The sequence below is a fragment of the Oncorhynchus mykiss genome, chromosome 30 (genome assembly GCF_057628025.1).
Source record: "Oncorhynchus mykiss isolate SJ-2025 chromosome 30, ASM5762802v1, whole genome shotgun sequence".
NCBI lineage: Eukaryota > Metazoa > Chordata > Actinopteri > Salmoniformes > Salmonidae > Oncorhynchus > Oncorhynchus mykiss.
The window spans coordinates 35,379,529-35,401,834 of NC_143051.1; the positions used below are offsets into that span (position 1 = coordinate 35,379,529).

General features: G+C 45.7%; 2 protein-coding genes across 3 annotated transcripts; both read right to left on the reverse strand.

Annotated features, from left to right (window-relative positions):
- Positions 1-1,428: 1,428 nt before the first annotated feature.
- Positions 1,429-2,988, reverse strand: LOC110489326 (large ribosomal subunit protein uL5). Its single transcript, XM_021562053.3, has 5 exons — positions 2,851-2,988; positions 2,620-2,726; positions 2,108-2,239; positions 1,868-1,978; positions 1,429-1,508 (listed from the first exon to the last, which is right to left on the reverse strand). Exons 1-5 carry the CDS (start codon positions 2,972-2,974, stop codon positions 1,479-1,481), a joined length of 504 nt encoding a protein of 167 aa, XP_021417728.2. The 5' UTR covers positions 2,975-2,988; the 3' UTR covers positions 1,429-1,478.
- An 8,331-nt stretch (positions 2,989-11,319) lies between these two features.
- Positions 11,320-21,971, reverse strand: LOC110489275 (cyclic GMP-AMP synthase). 2 transcript variants are annotated; one of them, XM_021561958.3, is made up of 7 exons: positions 21,811-21,971; positions 21,088-21,389; positions 20,561-20,793; positions 18,050-18,278; positions 17,518-17,802; positions 17,272-17,371; positions 11,320-17,140 (listed from the first exon to the last, which is right to left on the reverse strand). In XM_021561958.3, the coding sequence occupies exons 2-7, from the start codon at positions 21,380-21,382 to the stop codon at positions 16,603-16,605; spliced, it is 1,680 nt and encodes a 559-aa protein (XP_021417633.1). In that variant the 5' UTR covers positions 21,383-21,389; positions 21,811-21,971; the 3' UTR covers positions 11,320-16,602. The 2 variants fall into 2 exon arrangements, with proteins under 2 accessions (XP_021417633.1, XP_021417635.1); XM_021561960.3 differs by having other exon boundaries at positions 21,088-21,386; positions 21,811-21,963.
- Positions 21,972-22,306: the final 335 nt, after the last annotated feature.

Here is a 22,306-nt window from a genome sequence, read left to right on the forward strand (position 1 = left end):
TTTAACCAGGTAGGCTAGTTGAGAACAAGTTCTCATTTGCAACTGCGACCTGGCCAAGATAAAGCGTAGCAATTCAACACATACAGTTACACATGGAATAAACAAAACATAGTCAACACAGTAGAACAAAAGAAAACAAAAAGTCTATATACACAGTGAGTGCAAATGAGGTAAGTTAAGGAAATAAATAGGCCATGGTGGCGAAGTAATTACAATATAGCAATTAAACACTGGAATGGTAGATCGGCAGAAGATGAATGTGCAGGTAGAGATACTGGGGTGCAAAGGAGCAAAATAAATAAATAAATACCATTATGGGGATGAGGTAGGTAGATGGGCTGTTGACAGATAGGCTAAGTACAGGTGCAGTGATCTGTGAGCTGCTCTGACAGCTGGTGCTTAAAGCTAGTGAGGGAGATGTGTCTCCAGCTTCAGAGATTTTTGCAATTCGTTCCAGTCATGGGCAGCAGAGAACTGGAAGGAAAGACAACCAAAGGAGGAATTGGCTTTGGGGGTGACCAGTGAGATATACCTGCTGGAGCGCGTGCTACGGGTGGGTGCTGCTATGGTGACCAGTGAGCCGAGATAAGGCGGGGCTTTCCCTAGCAGACACTTGTAGATAACCTGTAGCCAGTGGGTTTGGCAACGAGTAGGAAACTAGAGCCAACCAACGAGAGCGTACAGGTCGCAATGGTGGGTAGTGTATGGGGCTTTGGTGGATCGGTTTATTTCAAACCTCAAAGGTAACTTGTGGTCACATTGTCCAGGAAACGATTTCTGCATTTTCTATTGCCACTTTCTCTAAAATGGCATGAAATAGCTGCATTTGGAAGCATAAAATCCCCCATGACTGCACCAACTCGTCTCCGACACCCTCCCAAAGGCATTCTGAAGAGCTAGGAGACAGCTGCTTAAATTCATGATTTCAAGAGCCATGTGACCTCCAAAAATAGTATCAGACAAACTCAATTCCCCCAGACTACTCATTTTAAGAGCCAATACTGCCATCATGTGCCAGAATAATGAAACACCAAGTATTACACACACAAACCGTTCAATACAACTGGCTGCACTTAGGAAAGTACACATCTGGCAAATCACTCAAAATCATTGTCTCCATCATGCTTTCTGATTTTATAATAATTTCCCCTTTAATAGCTTATGGTATAATTACAATTTGAGCTTCAGAGGCAAAAGCTTCAACAGACCCCTATTATTCTGATTTTGAGAGACTAAGAGAACATACTAACATGTGCTTGTAAGGAGCAAGCTCCATTCTTTCCAGAATCTTGACCCATAAGCGCAGTCTGTCCTTTGAGTCAGGTTACTGCCAACAGTTTCCTATTATGCAGAATTATAAATGTGGATTACTCAACATAAAATTCAGCATATGATTCATATCACTTCAATGACCACAGAACCAAACACTGGTATTTTTCCATTTTATTATAGTTATAAACAAGGTCAACGATGGTTCTTTACTTCCCGGGGAGGATGATACCGTCATACTAAAGGGAAAAAAAAGGAAAAAATGAGATGCTTAGCAAGGAAGTCTACTCAAGCTGCACACAAAAAAGCCATCAATTTTATATTACACAGGTAATTCAGACTTACTATACAATACGAGTCAGCAGAGTTCTTACCAACAGCATTCAAGCAGCAGAAGGCAATCATACTTGCATGGGGGCACTGAGTGCAGGCTTTTATTTCAGCCAAACAGTAACCGCCAATTCAAAATGATCAAAGTCAACATTGAAGACCAAATTGTTGATTAGTAGACTCAGGAGTGCGTTACAGCTTAATTGGCAACACACAGCAAATAATCTGCAGGTATGACTGCCCACCCTGTATAAGAGAACCCACACACCTTCTGCTGGAACCAGCGCATGGCTTCCTCTTTGCGGATGCGGTGCCTGAAACCAATGCGGCCCGTTTTCTGCTTCTTGTCAGCAATGCTGAAACCGGGTCTGCCCAGGACCTGAAAACAAAAAGAGTGAAAGAAAGAGTGTGGTTCAGATTAGAAGACATGTAAAACCCTATCGTATCCCAACTGGCAGGTAAAATTAACTTTAAAAAAAAAAATTCTAAAATATGTGAAGCCACTCACGACGTAGAAGTCCAGTCCGTAGATACCGATGCTGGGGTCGTACTTTATTCCCAGATCAATGTGTTCCTGGATGCCAAAGCCAAAGTTGCCGGTGTCGGAGAAGTTGTTCTTCCTCAACTCGTACTCACGCACCTTTGGAAGAAACGAGGTATTCCATTTAGCAGGGGCAACATGTTGCAACATTAGGCAATATGCCTAAATACATTGCTAATGTGGACAATGGTCAAAGTTGACACCTTGCCAAATCAAATCACCATTGGCTGAGGATGAACACAAGTGATTCAACTTAACCATAAGTATACAGAACTCTAGGAAAATAGAAATAGGGGTAAATGTTACGACTACACTAAGCCCTACCCTAAAGGGTGTCAGAAAGAAACATTCCCTTGGCAAATTAATGATGATTATGAGTTTTGCATAGTCAGCAAACCCACATCCCAAAACACCCATGCAGTGGTTGTAATAAATATAGGTGTAGTAGATGGACAGTGTATAAAATATTGAAAACTCACCTTGAGTCCCTTTTCCAGGATCTCCTCAGCCTTAGCTCCACGGACGGTACAGTGGACAGCAATCTTTTCATTTCTGCGGATGCCGAACGATCGCACAGTGTAGCGGGCTGCGGGGTACAGGGGGAGGAAGACTTCAGCACAAACATTTTCCACTAACATGTCAATCAACCGGGTAACCATCAAACACACAGCCACAGATGATCATAAACAAAACAGGCATAGGATACCTACCCTTGGAGAAGACAGGGGTCTGGCCTGTGAGCTGCTCAAGCACCTTAGCAGCACGGGTCAGTCTGTCACCACTCTCCCCAACACAGATGTTCATACAAAGCTTGCGGATGCGAAGCTCACGCATGGGGTTCTCCTTTTTCTCGCTCTGTTCCTGTTGAAATCAAACGTTGGCATTAGGGAGGTTAACAGTTACGTTTCGTAAGTTTCGCTAGCTACATCAGCTGTCCGCTATGCAGCCAGGCTGGATAGCTAGCTAGTTGCCAAAATAGCAACATGTCGATATTAACTAGCTATTAAATCCTGGTCAATGTCAATAGATACCCAAACTGGCGATCTTTAGGCCGTTTCCAAGCAGCCACACATGTTTACACTGACAAATATATTCAAAAACGTGATTCAATGTGTTTAACTTCCTGGCTAAATAACCAGATTCCTGCCAACAGGACATGCCGGTGCATATCCTATGGCTTATCGTCGGCTGCTACTAGCCACCTTGCTAAGGTGTGTTTACAATGTTGCAGTCAATTGTACAATTACGTGAATGTTCATATTTTCACTGTTCGCATGTTAACGTTCTACCGATGTCGCGTCAACTGTAACAAAGTACTGAGAAACTTATTCGGAGAGAAACCTAGACTTCAACAGCCATGTCACTTTCCCCAACATACGCTTCAATTAAAAGCAAGGACCCATATTTTGTGCGTAATACAACTTTGTTTCAATAGTGCACATTAACCTACTCATATCTGGTTATAAAAACAATGGGTTTTTGGCCGTATAACGCTGATGATTGTGGATTTAAAAGGTAACCCGCGAAATCTTGCCTCCTTATACGTAAAACCTGCACTCACCGCCATGTTTGATCACTTGAAGAGGACGACACATTTCCGGGCCAGCGCATTTATAGGGAAGTGTATAACTAAATGAGCCCTACGTAAAATCACGCATTTGAAGAAAGGTTCCATAGGCGCACAAATTCAATAATAAAACAGTATATATAATTCTTCAATTGCGCTTATATAAGACTGTTTAGATTCAAGAACACAATAAAATTGTTTATTTAAAGCAAAATTACAAGTGGAAAATGTCATCCCTATTTTTTTGCCTGATTTGCATGTTTTTTTGGCATTAATTAATATGTGTCACATATCAGTTTTCAAACAATGTAAAAAATAATAATAATAATTGAGTTAATAAAGCTGCATGCAAACGTGGTCTCTTTTTTGGACTAAGGCTGCTCCAAAATGCAGGTGTTTCTGCCTAGCTCAGTGCTGGGAAGTGGAAAATATGGAGCTTAGGGGTTGGTAATGTCCTCTAGTTGTGCCGTGATTGGCTCCGTGTACTGTCACTCATGGGGACACTACGTCACCGCAAAATCTAAGGGGACAGCTCGAAAATTCAAGCCCTTGGGTGCTGCCTAGAGTTACATTAGAAGTGCCCATCCAAGAAGGCTCAAGGTCATTGGCCACAGATAAAATGACATCAAATCATATTATATCTACCGTGGCTTTGATTGGACTGATCATGTCAACATCATACTTTCTAAATCTTAGCTAGCAAGCTAGACAAGCAGTCATCATCTTGAATCACATCTACAATCTACTGGAAAATCATTTTCAATCCTTGTTTTATGAAGATAAATTATAGATAAATGTATTGATGCTCATCTGCCATTGGACATAAACATTACACAACAAGTTTGAAATCGCAAATTCAACAATGAGTGGTTTGGAAGGAATCAGTGGCTAGCTGCAAGCGTTGCAAGCAATCACCAGTCTGCTATTCAGTGGAGTGGGTGTGTGGTCCAAGTCTGGGTTTAAGAGTCTCTTTACCAAGCTTAAAAGGATAAACATTCATGCTGTCAATCCAGCATTACTTCTGCCATGTTTAAAACAACTGGAAACTCGGAACTGGGAAATCTCAGACTTCAGTGAGTTCAAGACAACTGGGAACTCTGAAAAAAAGAGCTCCGACTGGGAAAATGGTCATTCAACTCGGAATTCCAAGTCGGGAACTCAGGCGTCTTTCTAGAGCTCTAGAAATCACACTGACGTTGTGATTCTACCTTGTTTTTTTCCAGTTCCCAGTTGTCTTGAAAGCACAATAAATCCATGCCATATGTTGATGACACAATTTGCCCACAAGGACCGCTGCGCCACCTTCTTTTTCAAGTGAGCACAGCACAACAAGGTGAGTCCAAAAATGTATTGTATGCTGCTGCATAAATTATAGAAAATGCCAGCTAAGAATGTAATAATAAGAGTATGTTGTTTAGTAAGCTGTTAGTAGCCCATGTGCCTCACCCTAATAATTTGGTCCCTTTCCCCCTCATAACTTAGCCTACTGTTCTGACTTTGTGGTGCACATGTAGCCTCAAATCAAATGTTATTGGTCACATACACATATTTAGCAGATGTTATTGCAGGTGTAGCGAAATGCTTGTGTTCCTAGCTCCAACAGTGCAGTAGTATCTAACAGTGCTGTAGTATCTAAAACAATTCACAACAATACACACAAATCTAAAAGTAAAATAATGGAATTAAGAAATATATAAATATTCAATTGAGCAATGTCGGAGTGGCATTCATTACAGTAGAATAGAATACAGTATATACATATGAGATGAGTAAAGCAGTATGTAAACATTATTTGAACATTATTAAAGTGACAAGTGTTCCATTACTAAGTGGCCAGTAGCCTATTTTAGAGAAATGTAAGCATTGAATATTATAAAACCTTTCATTGTCTGCTTACAGCGCATTCGGAAAATGTATTAAATTGTTTTTTTCCTCATCAATTTACACACAATACCCAATAATGGCAAAGCAAAAACAGGTTTTTAGAAATATTTGCAAATGTATTCAAAATAAAAAATGGAAAAACCTGTTTTCGCTTTGTCATTATGGGGTATTGATGAGGACAATTAAAAACAAAATACATTTTAGAAGAAGGCTGTAACGTAAAAAATGTGAAAAAAGGGAAGGGGTCTGAATACAATTTCAGAATGCACTCTATATACCCCCTTTATTTATCCTACGGTTCTGACTTGGTGTACAGGGAGAATAATGTAAGAATGGCCCATGTTCTGAATTCTGTTGCTGTACGTTTAAAGTGCTGAAGAAATAGTTATATTGACTACGTCCGTCCTCGTTAATGTCTTAATTGAAATGACAGATTGCCCCGTATCTGCTCGTCGTCCCCTTACAGTCTGTACATCTCAATTGTCAGTAGAAAACACATTTTTAAGCAAGTCACCCATATCAGCTATTATTTATCCTACGGTTCTGACTTGGTGTACAGGGAGAATAATGTAAGAATGGCCCATGTTCTGAATTCTGTTGCTGTACGTTTAAAGTGCTGAAGAAATAGTTATATTGACTACGTCCGTCCTCGTTAATGTCTTAATTGAAATGACAGATTGCCCCGTATCTGCTCGTCGTCCCCTTACAGTCTGTACATCTCAATTGTCAGTAGAAAACACATTTTTAAGCAAGTCACCCATATCAGCTATTTTTTTTTTTAAGAAAGTAAATTAGGCTGAATGAACTGTTTCGCTGCCAGACAAGGCTCCACTGATAGCCAGATGTAATAGTGGTAAGGTTTCACTCCATGGTGGTGAAAAGAAAGCTCTGCTGTTGGGATAGCTTTATTTAAACAGTTTGTGGGCACTGTTTGTCACCGTTATAGTGCAATTAATGTATTGTTTAGTGTTGTTGCTTTGCTGGCATGCGTTTATTATTTTTTTGCCCCACCAAGATTTACATGCTAAAATCGCCACTGCAGATCACACTTTAGTATTTGATGTCCTAAGGTTCCTGGTTAAAATGCTTCCTCGCTAGCCTAACTTCCTTTCATGGGCAACAACGCGACAGGCTAGTTTCTTAACATTAGCCTACTACATCTAGCTACATATTGAACTTCCATCCTCTCAGGCCAGGGGCACAATGTATGAATTTATGGTTAGATCAGAATCACCATTATAATCATTGGCCAGTACAGAGAATTAAGTAAAACCACAAGTCCAAATCCCTATCTCCATCCATGGCTAATTTAAGAAAGCGATCATTTTAGCAAGCTAGCTAGCCACCGGAGGACAACGACACAAGAAGATGCAACAAGTTTTTTCTGTAAATGATGTTTGGCTTGTGATTGGTGTAAAGCCAAATCCAAACTGGCTTCCCTTGACCTTACGGTCGGATACCGAGCAGTTGCCATACCAGGTGGTGTTGCAACCAGTCAGGATGCTCTCGATGGTGCAGCTGTGGAACTTTTTGATGGTCTGTGGACCCATGCCAAATCTTTTCAATCTCTTGAGGGCGAAAAGGCATTGTCGTGGTCTCTTCACCACTTTCTTGGTGTATTTGGACCATAATAGTTTGTTGGTGACGTGAACACCAAGGAAATTTAAGTTCTCAACCTACTCCACTACAGCCCCGTCGATGTGGATGGGGGCCTGTTCAGCCCTCCTTTTCCTGTCGTCCACGATCATCTCCTTTGTCTTGCTCACGTTGAGAGGTTGTTGTCCTGTCACCACACTGCCAGGTCTCTGACCTCCTCCCTATAGGCTGTTTCATCGTTGTTGGTGATCAGGCCTACCACTGTTGTGTTGTCAGCAAACTTAATGATGGTGTTGGAGTCGTGCTTGGCCACACAGTCGTGGTTGAACAGGGAGTACAGGAGAGGACTAAGCACGCACCCCTGAGGGTCCCCCCGTGTTGAGGATCAGCGTGGCAAATGTGTTGTTGCCTACCCTTACAGCTTGGAGGCGGCCTGTCAGGAAGTCCAGGATCCAGTTGCAGAGGGAGGTGTTATGTCCCAGGGTCCTTAGCTTGGTGATGAGCTTGTGGGCACTACAGTGGTGAACGCTGAGCTGTAGTCAATGAACAGCATTCTCACATAGTTATTAATTTTGTCCAGGTGGAATAGGGCAGTGTGGAGTGCGATTGAGATTAAGTAATCTGTGGATCTGTTGGGGCGGTATGCAAATTGGAGTGGGTCTAGGGTTTCCAGGATGATGGTGTTGATGTGAGCCATGACCAGCCTTTCAAAGCACTTCATGGCTACCGACGTGAGTGCTATGGGGCAGTAGTCATTTAGGCAGGTTACCTTCGCTTTCTTGTGCACAGGAACTATGGCGGTCTGCTTGAAACATGTAGGTACTACAGACTCGGTCAGGGAGAGATTGAAAATATCAGTGAAGACACTTGCCAGTTGGCAGCGCACGCTCTGAGTACATGTCCTGGTAACCCGTCTGGCCCTGTGGCCTTGTAAATGTTGACCTGTTTAAAGGTCTCGCTCACACAGTCATCCGGAACAGCTGGTGCTCTCATGCATGCTTCAGTGTTGCTTGCCTCAAAGCGAGCATAACAGGCATTTAGACTGTCTGGTAGGCTCACGTCACTGGGCAGCTTGCGGCTGAGTTTCCCTTTGTAGTCCGTAATAGTTTGTGAGCCCTGCCACATCTGACGAGCGTCAGAGCCGGTGTAGTAGGATCCAATCTTAGTTCTGTATTGACACTTTGCCTGTTTGATGGTTCATCTGAGTGCATAGCAGGATTTCTTATAAGCGTCCGGATTAGTGTCCCGCTCCTTGAAAGCGGCAGCTCTAGTCTTTAGATTGGTCGGTACTTAAGTATTCAGACCCTTTACTCAGTACTTTCTTGAAGCACCTTTGGCAGCGATTACAGCCTCAAGTCTTCTTGGGTATGACACTACTAGCTGGGCACAACTGTCTTTGGAGAGTTTCTCCCAGATCCTCTCAAGCTCTGCCAGGTTGGATGGGGAGCTTCGCTATTTTCAGGTCTCTGTGCAGATGTTAGATCGGGTTCAAGTCCGGGCTCTGGCTGGGCCACTCAAGGACCTTCAGAGACTTGTCCCAAATCCACTCCTGCGTTGTCTGTGTGCTCAGGGTCGTTGTCCTGTTGGAAGCTGAACCTTCGCCACAGTCAGGTCCTGAGCGCTCTGGATCAGGTTTTCATCAAGGATCTCATTGTATTTTGCTCTGTTGATCTTTCCCTCAATGCTGACTAGTCACCCAGTCTCTGGTGCTGAAAAACATCCCCACAGCATGATGCTGCCACCACTATGCTCTCCGGTAGGGAAGGGACCAAGTTATCTTCCAGATGTGACACTTGGCATTCAGGCCAAAGAGTTCAATCTTGGTTTCATCAGACCAGAGAATCATGTGCCTTTTACTGAAGAGTGGCTTCCACCTGGCCACTCTACCATAAAGGCCTGATTGGGGCAGTGCTGCGGAGATGGTTTTCCTTCTGGAAGGTTCTCCCATCGCCACAGTGGAACTCTGGAGCTCTGTCGGAGTGACCATCAGGTTATTGGTCACCTCCCTGACCAAGGCCCTTCTCCCCCGATTGCTCAGTTTGGCCTGGCGGCCAGCTCTAGGAAGAGTCTTGGTGGTTCCAAACTACTTCCATTTAAGAATGATGGAGGCCACTGTGTTCTTGGAGACCTTCAAAGCTGCAGACATTTTTTGGTACCTGTCTCGGTGCTCCTTGGACAATTCTTTTGACCTCATGGCTTGGTTTTTGCTCTAACATGCACTGTCAACTGTGGGACCTTATACAGTGCCTTGCGAAAGTATTCGGCCCCCTTGAACTTTGCGACCTTTTGCCACATTTCAGGCTTCAAACATAAAGATATAAAACTGTATTTTTTTGTGAAGAATCAACAACAAGTGGGACACAATCATGAAGTGGAACGACATTTATTGGATATTTCAAACTTTTTTAACAAATCAAAAACTGAAAAATTGGACGTGCAAAATTATTCAGCCCCCTTACTTTCAGTGCAGCAAACTCTCTCCAGAAGTTCAGTGGGGATCTCTGAATGATCCAATGTTGACCTAAATGACTAATGATGATAAATACAATCCACCTGTGTGTAATCAAGTCTCCGTATAAATGCACCTGCACTGTGATAGTCTCAGAGGTCCGTTAAAAGCGCAGAGAGCATCATGAAGAACAAGGAACACACCAGGCAGGTCCGAGATACTGTTGTGAAGAAGTTTAAAGCCGGATTTGGATACAAAAATATTTCCCAAGCTTTAAACATCCCAAGGAGCACTGTGCAAGCGATAATATTGAAATGGAAGGAGTATCAGACCACTGCAAATCTACCAAGACCTGGCCGTCCCTCTAAACTTTCAGCTCATACAAGGAGAAGACTGATCAGAGATGCAGCCAAGAGGCCCATGATCACTCTGGATGAACTGCAGAGATCTACAGCTGAGGTGGGAGACTCTGTCCAAAGGACAACAATCAGTCGTATATTGCACAAATCTGGCCTTTATGGAAGAGTGGCAAGAAGAAAGCCATTTCTTAAAGATATCCATAAAAAGTGTCATTTAAAGTTTGCCACAAGCCACCTGGGAGACACACCAAACATGTGGAAGAAGGTGCTCTGGTCAGATGAAACCAAAATTGAACTTTTTGGCAACAATGCAAAACGTTATGTTTGGCGTAAAAAAAAACACAGCTGAACACACCATCCCCACTGTCAAACATGGTGGTGGCAGCATCATGGTTTGGGCCTGCTTTTCTTCAGCAGGGACAGGGAAGATGGTTAAAATTGATGGGAAGATGGATGGAGCCAAATACAGGACCATTCTGGAAGAAAACCTGATGGAGTCTGCAAAAGACCTGAGACTGGGACGGAGATTTGTCTTCCAACAAGACAATGATCCAAAACATAAAGCAAAATCTACAATGGAATGGTTCAAAAATAAACATATCCAGGTGTTAGAATGGCCAAGTCAAAGTCCAGACCTGAATCCAATCGAGAATCTGTGGAAAGAACTGAAAACTGCTGTTCACAAATGCTCTCCATCCAACCTCACTGAGCTCGAGCTGTTTTGCAAGGAGGAATGGGAAAACATTTCAGTCTCTCGATGTGCAAAACTGATAGAGACATACCCCAAGCGACTTACAGCTGTAATCGCAGCAAAAGGTGGCGCTACAAAGTATTAACTTAAGGGGGCTGAATAATTTTGCACGCCCAATTTTTCAGTTTTTGATTTGTTAAAAAAGTTTGAAATATCCAATAAATGTCGTTCCACTTCATGATTGTGTCCCACTTGTTGTTGATTCTTCACACACCACTTGTTGTTGATTCTTTATGTTTGAAGCCTGAAATGTGGCAAAAGGTCGCAAAGGGGGCCGAATACTTTCGCAAGGCACTGTATAAACAGGTGTGTTACTTTCCAAATCATGTCCAATCAACTGAATTTACCACAGGTGGACTCCAATCAAGTTGTAGAAACATATAAAGGATGATCAATGGAAACAGGATGCACCTGAGCTCAATTTCGAGAATCATAGCAAAAGGTCTGTTTGTTATTTTTTTATACAGTTCTAAAAACCTGTTTTCGCTTCGTCATTGTGGGGTATTGTGTGTAGATTAATGAGGAACAGTTTAGAATATGTTACGGTGAGTGAATGAGGACCCAAAAGCGAACTAACTTAAACAGAGCTTCTTTAATAACCAAACATAGGTAGGCTCAGATAGACCGGCAGATTCCGACAGGACAGGACAAGGTTACAGCAAACATGACGATAGTCTGGCTCAGGCATGAAACACAACAAACAAGAATCCGACAAGGACAGGAACAGAAACAGAGAGAGATATAGGGACCTAATCAGAGGGAAAAAGGGAACAGGTGGGAAACGGGGTGAATGGGTAGTTAGAGGAGACAAGGAACAGCTGGGGGAAAGCGGGGGAGAAAAGGTAACCTAACAACGACCAGCAGAGGGAGACAGGGTGAAGGGAAAGGACAGAGACAAGACACAACATGACAGTACCCCCCCACTCACCGAGCGCCTCCTGGCGCACTCGAGGAGGAAACCTGGCGGCAACGGAGGAAATCCTCGATCAGCGCACGGTCCAGCACGTCCCGAGAGGGAACCCAACTCCTCTCCTCAGGACCGTACCCCTCCCAATCTACGAGGTACTGGTGACCACGGCCCCGAGGACGCATGTCCAAAATTCTACGGACCCTGTAGATGGGTGCGCCCTCGACAAGGATGGGGGGGGGGGGGGGGAAGACGAGCGGGGGCGCGAAGGACGGGCTTGATGCAGGAGACATGGAAGACCGGGTGGACGCGACGAAGGTATCGCGGAAGAAGAAGTCGAACTGCGACAGGATTAATGACCCGAGAAATACGGAACGGACCAATGAACCGCGGGGTCAACTTGCGAGAAGCCGTCTTAAGGGGAAGGTTCTGAGTGGAGAGCCAAACTCTCTGACCGCGACAATATCTAGGACTCTTAGTTCTACGCTTATTAGCAGCCCTCACAGTCTGCGTCCTATAACGGCAAAGTGCAGACCTGACCCTCTTCCAGGTGCGCTCGCAACGTTGGACAAAAGCCTGAGCGGAGGGGACGCTGGACTTGGCGAACTGAGATGAGAACAGCGGAGGCTGGTACCCGAGGCTACTCTGAAAAGGAGATAGCCCGGTCGCAGACGAAGGAAGCGAGTTGTGGGCGTATTCTGCCCAGGGGAGCTGTTCTGACCAAGACGCAGGGTTACGAAAAGAAAGACTGCGTAAGATGCGACCAATAGTCTGATTGGCCCGTTCTACTTGACCGTTAGACTGGGGGTGAAAGCCGGAAGAGAGACTGACGGAAGCCCCAATCAAACGGCAAAACTCCCTCCAAAATTGAGACGTGAATTGCGGACCTCTGTCCGAAACGACGTCTGACGGAAGGCCATGAATTCTGAAAACATTCTCGATGATGATTTGTGCCGTCTCTTTAGCAGAAGGAAGCTTAGCAAGGGGAATGAAATGAGCCGCCTTAGAGAACCTATCGACAACCGTAAGAATAACAGTCTTCCCCGCTGACGAAGGCAGTCCGGTGACAAAATCTAAGGCGATGTGAGACCACGGTCGAGAGGGAATAGGAAGCGGCCTGAGACGGCCGGCAGGAGGAGAGTTACCGGACTTAGTCTGCGCGCAGACCGAACAAGCAGCCACGAAACGACGCGTGTCATGCTCCCGGGTGGGCCACCAAAAACGCTGGCGAATGGAAGCAAGCGTACCCCGAACGCCAGGGTGGCCGGCTAACTTGGCAGAGTGAGCCCACTGAAGAACGGCCAGACGAGTAGGAACGGGAACGAAAAGAAGGTTCCTAGGACAAGCGCGCGGCGACGGAGTGTGAGTGAGCGCTTGTTTTACCTGCCTCTCAATTCCCCAGACAGTCAACCCGACAACACGCCCCTCAGGGAGAATCCCCTCGGGGTCAGTGGAGGCTACTGAAGAACTGAAGAGACGAGACAAAGCATCAGGCTTGGTGTTCTTAGAGCCCGGACGATAAGAAATCACGAACTCGAAACGAGCGAAAAACAGCGCCCAACGCGCCTGACGCGCATTAAGTCGTTTGGCAGAACGGATGTACTCAAGGTTCCTATGGTCAGTCCAAACGACAAAAGGAACGGTCGCCCCCTCCAACCACTGTCGCCATTCGCCTAGGGCTAACCGGATGGCGAGCAGTTCGCGGTTACCCACATCATAGTTACGTTCCGACGGCGACAGGCGATGAGAAAAATACGCGCATGGGTGGACCTTGTCGTCAGAGAGGGAGCGCTGAGAAAGGATGGCTCCCACGCCCACCTCTGACGCGTCAACCTCGACAACGAACTGTCTAGAGACGTCAGGTGTAACAAGGATAGGAGCGGATGTAAAACGATTCTTGAGGAGATCAAAAGCTCCCTGGGCGGAAACGGACCACTTAAAGCACGTCTTGACAGAAGTAAGGGCTGTGAGAGGAGCTGCCACCTGACCGAAATTACGGATGAAACGACGATAGAAGTTCGCGAAGCCGAGAAAGCGCTGCAGCTCGACGCGTGACTTAGGGACGGGCCAATCAATGACAGCTTGGACCTTAGCGGGATCCATCTTAATGCCTTCAGCGGAAATAACAGAACCGAGAAATGTGACGGAGGAGGCATGAAAAGTGCACTTCTCAGCCTTCACAAAAAGACAATTCTCTAAAAGGCGCTGGAGGACACGTCGAACGTGCTGAACATGAATCTGGAGTGACGGTGAAAAAATCAGGATATCGTCAAGGTAAACGAAAACAAAGATGTTCAGCATGTCTCTCAGGACATCATTGACTAATGCCTGAAAGACAGCTGGAGCGTTAGCGAGGCCGAAAGGAAGAACCCGGTATTCAAAGTGCCCTAACGGAGTGTTAAACGCCGTCTTCCACTCGTCCCCCTCCCTGATGCGCACGAGATGGTAAGCGTTACGAAGGTCCAACTTAGTGAAAAACCTGGCTCCCTGCAGGATCTCGAAGGCTGAAGACATAAGAGGAAGCGGATAACGATTCTTCACTGTTATGTCATTCAGCCCTCGATAATCTATGCAGGGGCGCAGAGACCCGTCCTTCTTCTTGACAAAAAAAACCCCCGCTCCGGCGGGAGAGGAGGAGGGGACTATGGTACCGGCGTCAAGAGCTACAGACAAATAATCTTCGAGAGCCTTACGTTCGGGAGCCGACAGAGAGTATAGTCTACCCCGGGGGGGGGTGGTTCCCGGAAGGAGATCAATACTACAATCATACGACCGGTGTGGAGGAAGAGAGGTGGCCCTGGACCGACTGAACACCGTGCGCAGATCGTGATATTCCTCCGGCACCCCTGTCAAATCACCAGGCTCCTCCTGTGAAGAAGAGACAGAGGAAACAGGAGGGATAGCAGACATTAAACATTTCACATGACAAGAGACGTTCCAGGAGAGGATAGAATTACTAGACCAATTAATGGAAGGATTATGACAAACTAGCCAGGGATGGCCCAAAACAACAGGTGTAAAAGGTGAACGAAAAATTAAAAAAGAAATGGTTTCACTATGATTACCAGAAACAGTGAGGGTTAAAGGTAGCGTCTCACGCTGAATCCTGGGGAGAGGACTACCATCCAGGGCGAACAAGGCCGTGGGCTCCTTTAACTGTCTGAGAGGAATGTCATGTTCCCGAGCCCAGGTCTCGTCCATAAAACAGCCCTCCGCCCCAGAGTCTATTAAGGCACTGCAGGAAGCTGACGAACCGGTCCAGCGTAGATGGACCGACAAGGTAGTGCAGGATCTTGAAGGAGAGACAGGAGTAGTAGCGCTCACCAGTAGCCCTCCGCTTACTGACGAGCTCTGGCCTTTTACTGGACATGAAGTGACAAAATGACCAGCGGAACCGCAATAGAGACAGAGGCGGTTGGTGATTCTCCGTTCCCTCTCCTTAGTCGAGATGCGGATACCTCCCAGCTGCATGGGCTCAGCACCCGAGCCGGCAGAGGAAGATGGTAGTGATGCGGAGAGGGGGGCGACGGAGAGCGCGAGCTCCTTTCCACGAGCTCGGTGACGAAGATCAACCCGTCGCTCAATGCGAATAGCGAGTTCAATCAAGGAATCCACGCTGGAAGGAACCTCCCGGGAGAGAATCTCATCCTTTACCTCTGCGCGGAGACCCTCCAGAAGACGAGCGAGCAAGGCCGGCTCGTTCCAGCCACTGGAGACAGCAAGAGTGCGAAACTCGATAGAGTAGTCTGTTATGGATCGATTGCCTTGACATAGGGAAGACAGGGCCCTGGAAGCCTCCTCCCCAAAAACAGATCGATCAAAAACCCGTATCATCTCCTCCTTAAAGTCCTGATACTGGTTAGTACACTCAGCCCTTGCCTCCCAGATTGCCGTGCCCCACTCACGAGCCCGTCCAATAAGGAGAGATATGACGTAGGCGACACGAGCAGTGCTCCTGGAGTAAGTGTTGGGCTGGAGAGAAAACACAATATCACACTGGGTGAGGAACGAGCGGCATTCAGTGGGCTCCCCAGAGTAACACGGCGGGTTATTGATTCTGGGCTCCGGAGATTCAAAAGCCCTGGAAGTGGCCGGTGGATCGAGGCGGAGATGGTGAACCTGTTCTGTGAGGTTGGAGACTTGGGTGGCCAGGGTCTCAACGGCATGTCGAGCAGCAGACACTTCCTGCTCGTGTCTGCCTAGCATCGCTCCCTGGATCCCGACGGCTGAGTGGAGAGGATCCGAAGTCGCTGGGTCCATTCTTGGTCGGATTCTTCTGTTACGGTGAGTGAATGAGGACCCAAAAGCGAACTAACTTAAACAGAGCTTCTTTAATAACCAAACATAGGTAGGCTCAGATAGACCGGCAGATTCCGACAGGACAGGACAAGGTTACAGCAAACATGACGATAGTCTGGCTCAGGCATGAAACACAACAAACAAGAATCCGACAAGGACAGGAACAGAAACAGAGAGAGATATAGGGACCTAATCAGAGGGAAAAAGGGAACAGGTGGGAAACGGGGTGAATGGGTAGTTAGAGGAGACAAGGAACAGCTGGGGGAAAGCGGGGGAGAAAAGGTAACCTAACAACGACCAGCAGAGGGAGACAGGGTGAAGGGAAAGGACAGAGACAAGACACAACATGACAGAATAAGGCTGCAGCATAAAAAAACCTGGAAAAAGGAAGGGGCCTGAATCATTCCCGAATGCACTGTATATACAAATACAACATTTTTACTTTTGGGCTAAATGTTTCATTGTGTTTGTCTAGAGCAAAGACATGATTTAGAGAGAAATACAAATCTGGAATCCTATCCTATGTTATACTGTTTCAAAATGGCATACCATTTTCTACAACTGCATGTCATTTTACCACCATCTGTTGTAGATCATCTGCTGTACTGTCTCTGCCACCTTCCTACCACCGATGGGCAGGACAGACACCTCTACAGGAGGTAACAAACATAGACAAGAACCATAACCAAAGCCACAATTTTGAACATTTGCTCAAAGGATTTCATCTCAACAACTTGGGGTGGCAGGATGACAGGATACTGGATAACAGGAGTCTGCTGTACAACAGGGGAAAGCTGGGGCTGGGAGTCACTGTGGGAGTGTACTGCCAGTGGTGGGGCAGGAGCCGGGGGCATTAAAAGGGGAAGCCCCTGTCTCCTCTGGTCCTCCAGAGCCTCAATCAGAAACACCAAAGCTTTGCGCGGGAAGGTTGGTGGGGCAAAGAGGTTGGAGGTGGGGACAAAGAAATGGGGGAGCAGACCACTTCTTGCGTGGCCCTCCAGGGCCCTTAGGAGGTGCATGAAGCAGGCAGGCAGCTGACGGGGCGTCCACAGGGAGTCCTGGGCCCTGATCGAGAGGGTGTGTAGGAAGGCTGTCTTCCCGTGGTAGGAGCACAGAGCATCCAGCTCTTGAGGGTAGCGTTGCTTCAGTCCCTCGATCAGGCACTTAAGGAGCTTGAAGCACTGCTTACTAAACGAGAGGAGGAGAGAAAGGGAGGTTTTGTTCATAATATCAATCACTTCACATAAAGGTGTTTGTTCAGTATTAGGGCTAAATGAGTCACAGGTGATAGTAAACGGTGTTGTAAAGTGAATTCTGACCGGCAGCACTTGGTGGCAGAGGTCTCACAGCAGGTCCTCTTGTTCCCATGAGTCTTGATCAGTTCCTTTTCTATGTGAGAAAAGGAAATCCTCCAACTCTCTGCAGGAGACAAAGCAGCAACATTTCAATCAAAGGGAAAATATCATTCACATTCAGTGTATCAATCATGTATCTGTCACAAAAACTATACACATCCAGAGTCATGCACCTATGGCTCTGGCACAAAACAACAATGTTCCACACACCTTTAGCTGCCTCACTAAGGTTTCGTCCCGGGGGTTTCTTGGGCACAAAGAAGCAAGTTTGGTGGGTGAGAGAGCGCCGGGTCTTCTTCCCCAGCCAGTTGTCCACATCTGGGCCGGCGCGGGCAGCCAGAGGCCAGCCCTGTGAGGAGGGCACTTCCAGGGCGGGCACCACATCCACAGAAAGTAGTTCCTGTTTCCCATTATCCACCTCCAACAGGGAAAGGGTCACCGCTGGTGAGTTTGGACGCTTCCTATTCACAACCCAACGCCAGCTATTTCCAGGCACTGGTGATCAAAGAACACACAAAAGCATACAGGCAACGTCATGTCATATTTAGACAAAACAATGCCCCAGGTGGTTGGAGATGTGGACTACGACCACTGACCTCAAAGGCTCAAATAATCATATTGACCCCTCAACAACATAGCATCTACAGACAAACCAATTGTACAAGATATACAGTATGGGTATGTTCTCATTTGTATGACTGCATTCGTATACTCTCAGGTGAATATAGACCAGTTACCACACCTCTGTAGGTGCTGATGAACTTGCGGACCAGACGGTGCATTTCACTTATGATCTTGCTGGCTGAGATGGTGACCCCATCGTCCAAAAGGAAAGACCGTATGTGGGAACGGGTTGATCGGGATAGGGCGACTTCGTAGAAGAGGCCGTGGTATTGGTCCAGCTCAGTCATTTTGAGGCGGGAAGGAGACTGGAGCTTCAGCATCATGTCAAACTCATTTGGGTTGAGTATCTGTTGGCACACAATGGCAACAAGTACAATTTACTATTTATATACTATTTTGTTTCATTCACAGGATTATAATAAAAGTAAAGTATACTCACTGAATGAAAAGGGCAGGTTTGACTGACCCAGATGAACTCACAAACAGCAACACTTGACATTCAACACAAGAAGAACAAGGACCTCCATGTTTGCATGTCATATTTCCTTATTATGTACAGTATGTGATACTACAGTTGAAGTCGGAAATTTACATACACTTAGATTGGAGTCATTAAAACTTGTTTTTCAACCACTCCACAAATTTCTTCTTAACAAACTATAGTTTTGGCAAGTCGGTTAGGACTTTGTGCATGACACAAGTCATTTTTCCAAAAATTGTTTACAGAGAGATAATTTCACTAATTCACTGTATCACAATTCCAGTGGGTCAGAAGTTTACATAAACTAAGTTGACTATGCCTTTAAACAGCTTGGAAAATTCCCCAAAATGATGTCTTGGCTTTAGAAGCTTCTGATAGGCTAATTGACATCATTTGAGCCAATTGGAGATGTACCTGTGGATGTATTTCAAGACCTACCTTCAAACTCAGTGCCTCTTTGCTTGAGATCATGGGAAATCAAAAGAAATCAGCCAAGACCTCAGAAAAAAAATGTAGACCTCCATAAGTCTGGTTTATCCTTGGGAGCAATTTCCAAATGCCTGAAGGTACCACGTTCATCAGTACAAACAATAGTGTGCAAGTATAAACACCATGGGACCACGGCAGTCATACCGCTCAGGAAGGAGACGCGGTCTGTCTCCTAGAGATGAACGTACTTTGGTGCGAAAAGTGCAAATCAATCGCAGAACAACAGCGAAGGACCTTGTGAATATGCTGGAGGAAACAGGTACAAAAGTTTTTAAAAAGAAGCGTCCTCTCACTGTCAACTATGTTTATTTTCAGCAAACTTAACATGTGTAAATATTTGTATGAACCTAAGATTCAACAACTGAGACATAAACTGAACAAGTTCCACAGACATGTAACTAACAGAAATTGAGCAATGTGTCCCTGAATAAAGGGGGGGTCAAAATCAAAAGTAACAGTCAGTATTTGGTGCGGCCACCAGCTGCATTACGCACTGCAGTGCATCTCCTCCTCATGGACTGCACCAGATTTGCCAGTTCTTGCTGTGAGATGTTACCCCACTCTTCCACCAAGGCACCTGCAAGTTCCATGACATTTCTGGGGGGAATGGCCCTAGCCCTCACCCTCTGATCCAACAGGTCCCAGCTGGCCATGGCAGAACACTGACATTTCTGTCTTGCAGGAAATCCCACACAGAACGAGCAGTATGGCTGGTGGCATTGTCATGCTGGAGGGTCATCTCAGGATGAGCCTGCAGGAAGGGTACCACATGAGGGAGGAGGCTTGCAAGCCAAAAGACACCATCCCAACCGTGAAGCACAGGGGTGGCAGCATCATGTTGTGGGGATGCTTTGCTGCAGGAGGGACTGGTGCACTTCACAAAATAGATGGCATCATGAGGTAGGAAAATGATGTGGATATATTGAAGCAACATCTCAAAACATCAGTCAGGAAGTTAAAGCTTGGTCGCAAATGGGTCTTCCAAATGGACAATGACCTCAAGCATACTTCCAAAGTTGTGGCAAAATGGCTTGAGGACAACAAAGTCAAGGTAGTGGCCATCACAAAGCCCTGACCTCAATTATATAGAAAAGTTGTGGGCAGAACTGAAAAAGAGTGTCCGAGCAAGGAGGCCTACAAACCTGACTCCGTTACACCAGCTCTGCCAGGAGGAATGGGCCAAAATTCACCCAACTTATTGTGGGAAGCTTGTGGAAGGCTACCCAAAACATTTGACCCAAGTTAAACAATTTAAAGGCAATTTTTACTAGGATTAAATGTCAGGAATAGTGAAAAACTGAGTTTAAATGTATTTGGCTAAGGTGTATGTAAACTTCTGACTTCAACTGTATATGTTTGAGGTGAGGATTTGTTTTTGCTGTATATGTTCGTGGAAAGAATTGACGGACAGCAAACATTCCTATCAGTGTTAAGGTGGGGCATTGGTGAGGGGGTAAGAGATTTACCGGTAATGCAGGACAGGCAGACATATTGCAGTATTGGCTCATCGATACTGCCTAATCAGTCACTCAGGGTTAATGTTAATCCATATTTTTTTAAACACACCTTAAGTGGAAATGTGGATAATTTGCTGTTGGGTTCATGTGTTTTAAATGAGCTGCCAGCCAGAGACATATCCCGTCTCATGGTGTGAGTTACCTTGACCATCTCGTAGTATGAACCACTGCTGAGCACAGAGGCTGACTGGAAGTAGGGCTGCTCGTCACTGTTCTTGAGGAAGACCAGCAGGCTTTCCCGGAGATGGTTGACCAGGTCCACGGCCCACTGCCGGTCACTCTGGCGGAGCTTAAGGTCCTGGGCCCGAAGCCTGATCCAACGGGCCAGCTCTGGGGAGATAGGGGCCAGCTCGTCCCCTGGTTTGGGGATCTTGGCTGTGGGCAGATTGATGTATTGGCTGGACTGTCTCAGATGAGCATAGTATTGAAGCATGAATGGTGTAATTTTCAAACTGTTTTACAGGATTATGCACACATGAACTTCATCTACAAGACATCTTTCTGTCTCAGAGGCAAAAAACTCACTCAACTCAGAATGTCAATTCTAGCTAGATTAATGAACATAACATGTTACTGATTGTCTTAGCATCTTTAACATACACTGATACACACATCAGATGAGGACAATCAACAATAGCATTGAAGCGAGCAGGTCTAACATGCTATTACCTGCCAGGTGTGGTCTCTGCCTAGGGAGGTGTGAGGTTAGTGTGGCTGGGGTACTGGCATTTCCATCATCCAGACCCAGCAATGCCCCAGTCTGAGAGTCCTCTATAGGGCTACCTCCATCTCCGTCCAGAAACCCACCCTCCTCTGCCTCTCTGCCCAGGCTAGGTTGGAGGTCGATGGGGGTGGATGGGGTCCTTCTGAGTGGTGGAGTTGTCTGATGCTCTCCAGAGGGTGTGGATGGAACTGAGCTCTGTCTCCTGGAGGATGATCCCCTCTGAGGTGTGCTTCTGTTCATCTTTCTACTTTGATCAATGCACACAAACACAAATCAATTCAGAGAAACTATATCTGCAAGTATGACATAAATATAATTAGAATATCCTCTTCCTTCTAGGTTGAATGTATATGGGATAGGACTGCTCAATAATAAAAACCTACCTCACTCAACCTTTAGTGGGTGCTTATAAACATAGCACCACAGAGATCATAATAAATTACTAAATTTGATGTAATTTTAGTACAATGAAAGTAATGCTGAGGTCCTGCCATGAGGAATTAACACAATTGTTGTTTCCAAGACCTTACCCGAACCACAATGACCCCAGCCCAGGCTACATGTTACTCAAGACAACCTGGTTTGTGACATTTTATTCATAATCCAGGACCGATTGTTAAATAATCATTCAACCATTGTGAAATGTTACACGGGTTGTGAAGATTTACCTGCTATTGCCGTCTTTGTCACAAATATCAGCTTGGTAGGGTGACAGACTGAGACGTCGCTTTTGCTCTTCTCCGTGTCGGCTCACTTACTGTGTTCCTTCTCTCTGTGACAGCATATCCCCGTTTCCTGCCACTATTCCCATTTTCGCTTTCTATTTCCCAAGTATGATGTCACATTATAAATGAAAGATAAAAGAGCATTGCCCCTCCTTTGTCTTTTTAGCAGTGGATGACGGGTGACGGGTTGATACTGAACGTAAAACTGTAAGAGGTTTTCACGAGAGGATTGTATAGGTACCGTCATAAAAATATTATTCTCTACTAGGTTCGTGAAAGCTTGCCATTTTGTGCGAAAGCTTTAATATTAAGAAGGGGAAAAAAACACTGGCAATTAGTTTATCTTTCAGTAACAACCCCATAATTTAACAGTAGACGAAATTTACTGATGTACAATTTCCTACAGGGCAGACACTTTTCTGAAAGTATGCATTTACAG

Excerpts from the sequence above, each read along its gene's own strand:
- LOC110489275 (XM_021561958.3), bottom strand. The coding sequence starts at position 21,382 with ATGAACAGAAGCACACCTCAGAGGGGATCATCCTCCAGGAGACAGAGC. Across the intron at positions 18,279-20,560 it reads CATACTACGAGATGGTCAAG|ATACTCAACCCAAATGAGTT; the intron begins GTAACTCACACC and ends GTGTGCCAACAG. Across the intron at positions 17,372-17,517 it reads CCTTAGTGAGGCAGCTAAAG|AGAGTTGGAGGATTTCCTTT; the intron begins GTGTGTGGAACA and ends TGTCTCCTGCAG.
- LOC110489326 (XM_021562053.3), bottom strand. The coding sequence starts at position 2,974 with ATGCGTGAGCTTCGCATCCGCAAGCTTTGTATGAACATCTGTGTTGGG. Across the intron at positions 2,727-2,850 it reads GACCCCTGTCTTCTCCAAGG|CCCGCTACACTGTGCGATCG; the intron begins GTAGGTATCCTA and ends TGTACCCCGCAG. Across the intron at positions 2,240-2,619 it reads TCCTGGAAAAGGGACTCAAG|GTGCGTGAGTACGAGTTGAG; the intron begins GTGAGTTTTCAA and ends TTTCTTCCAAAG.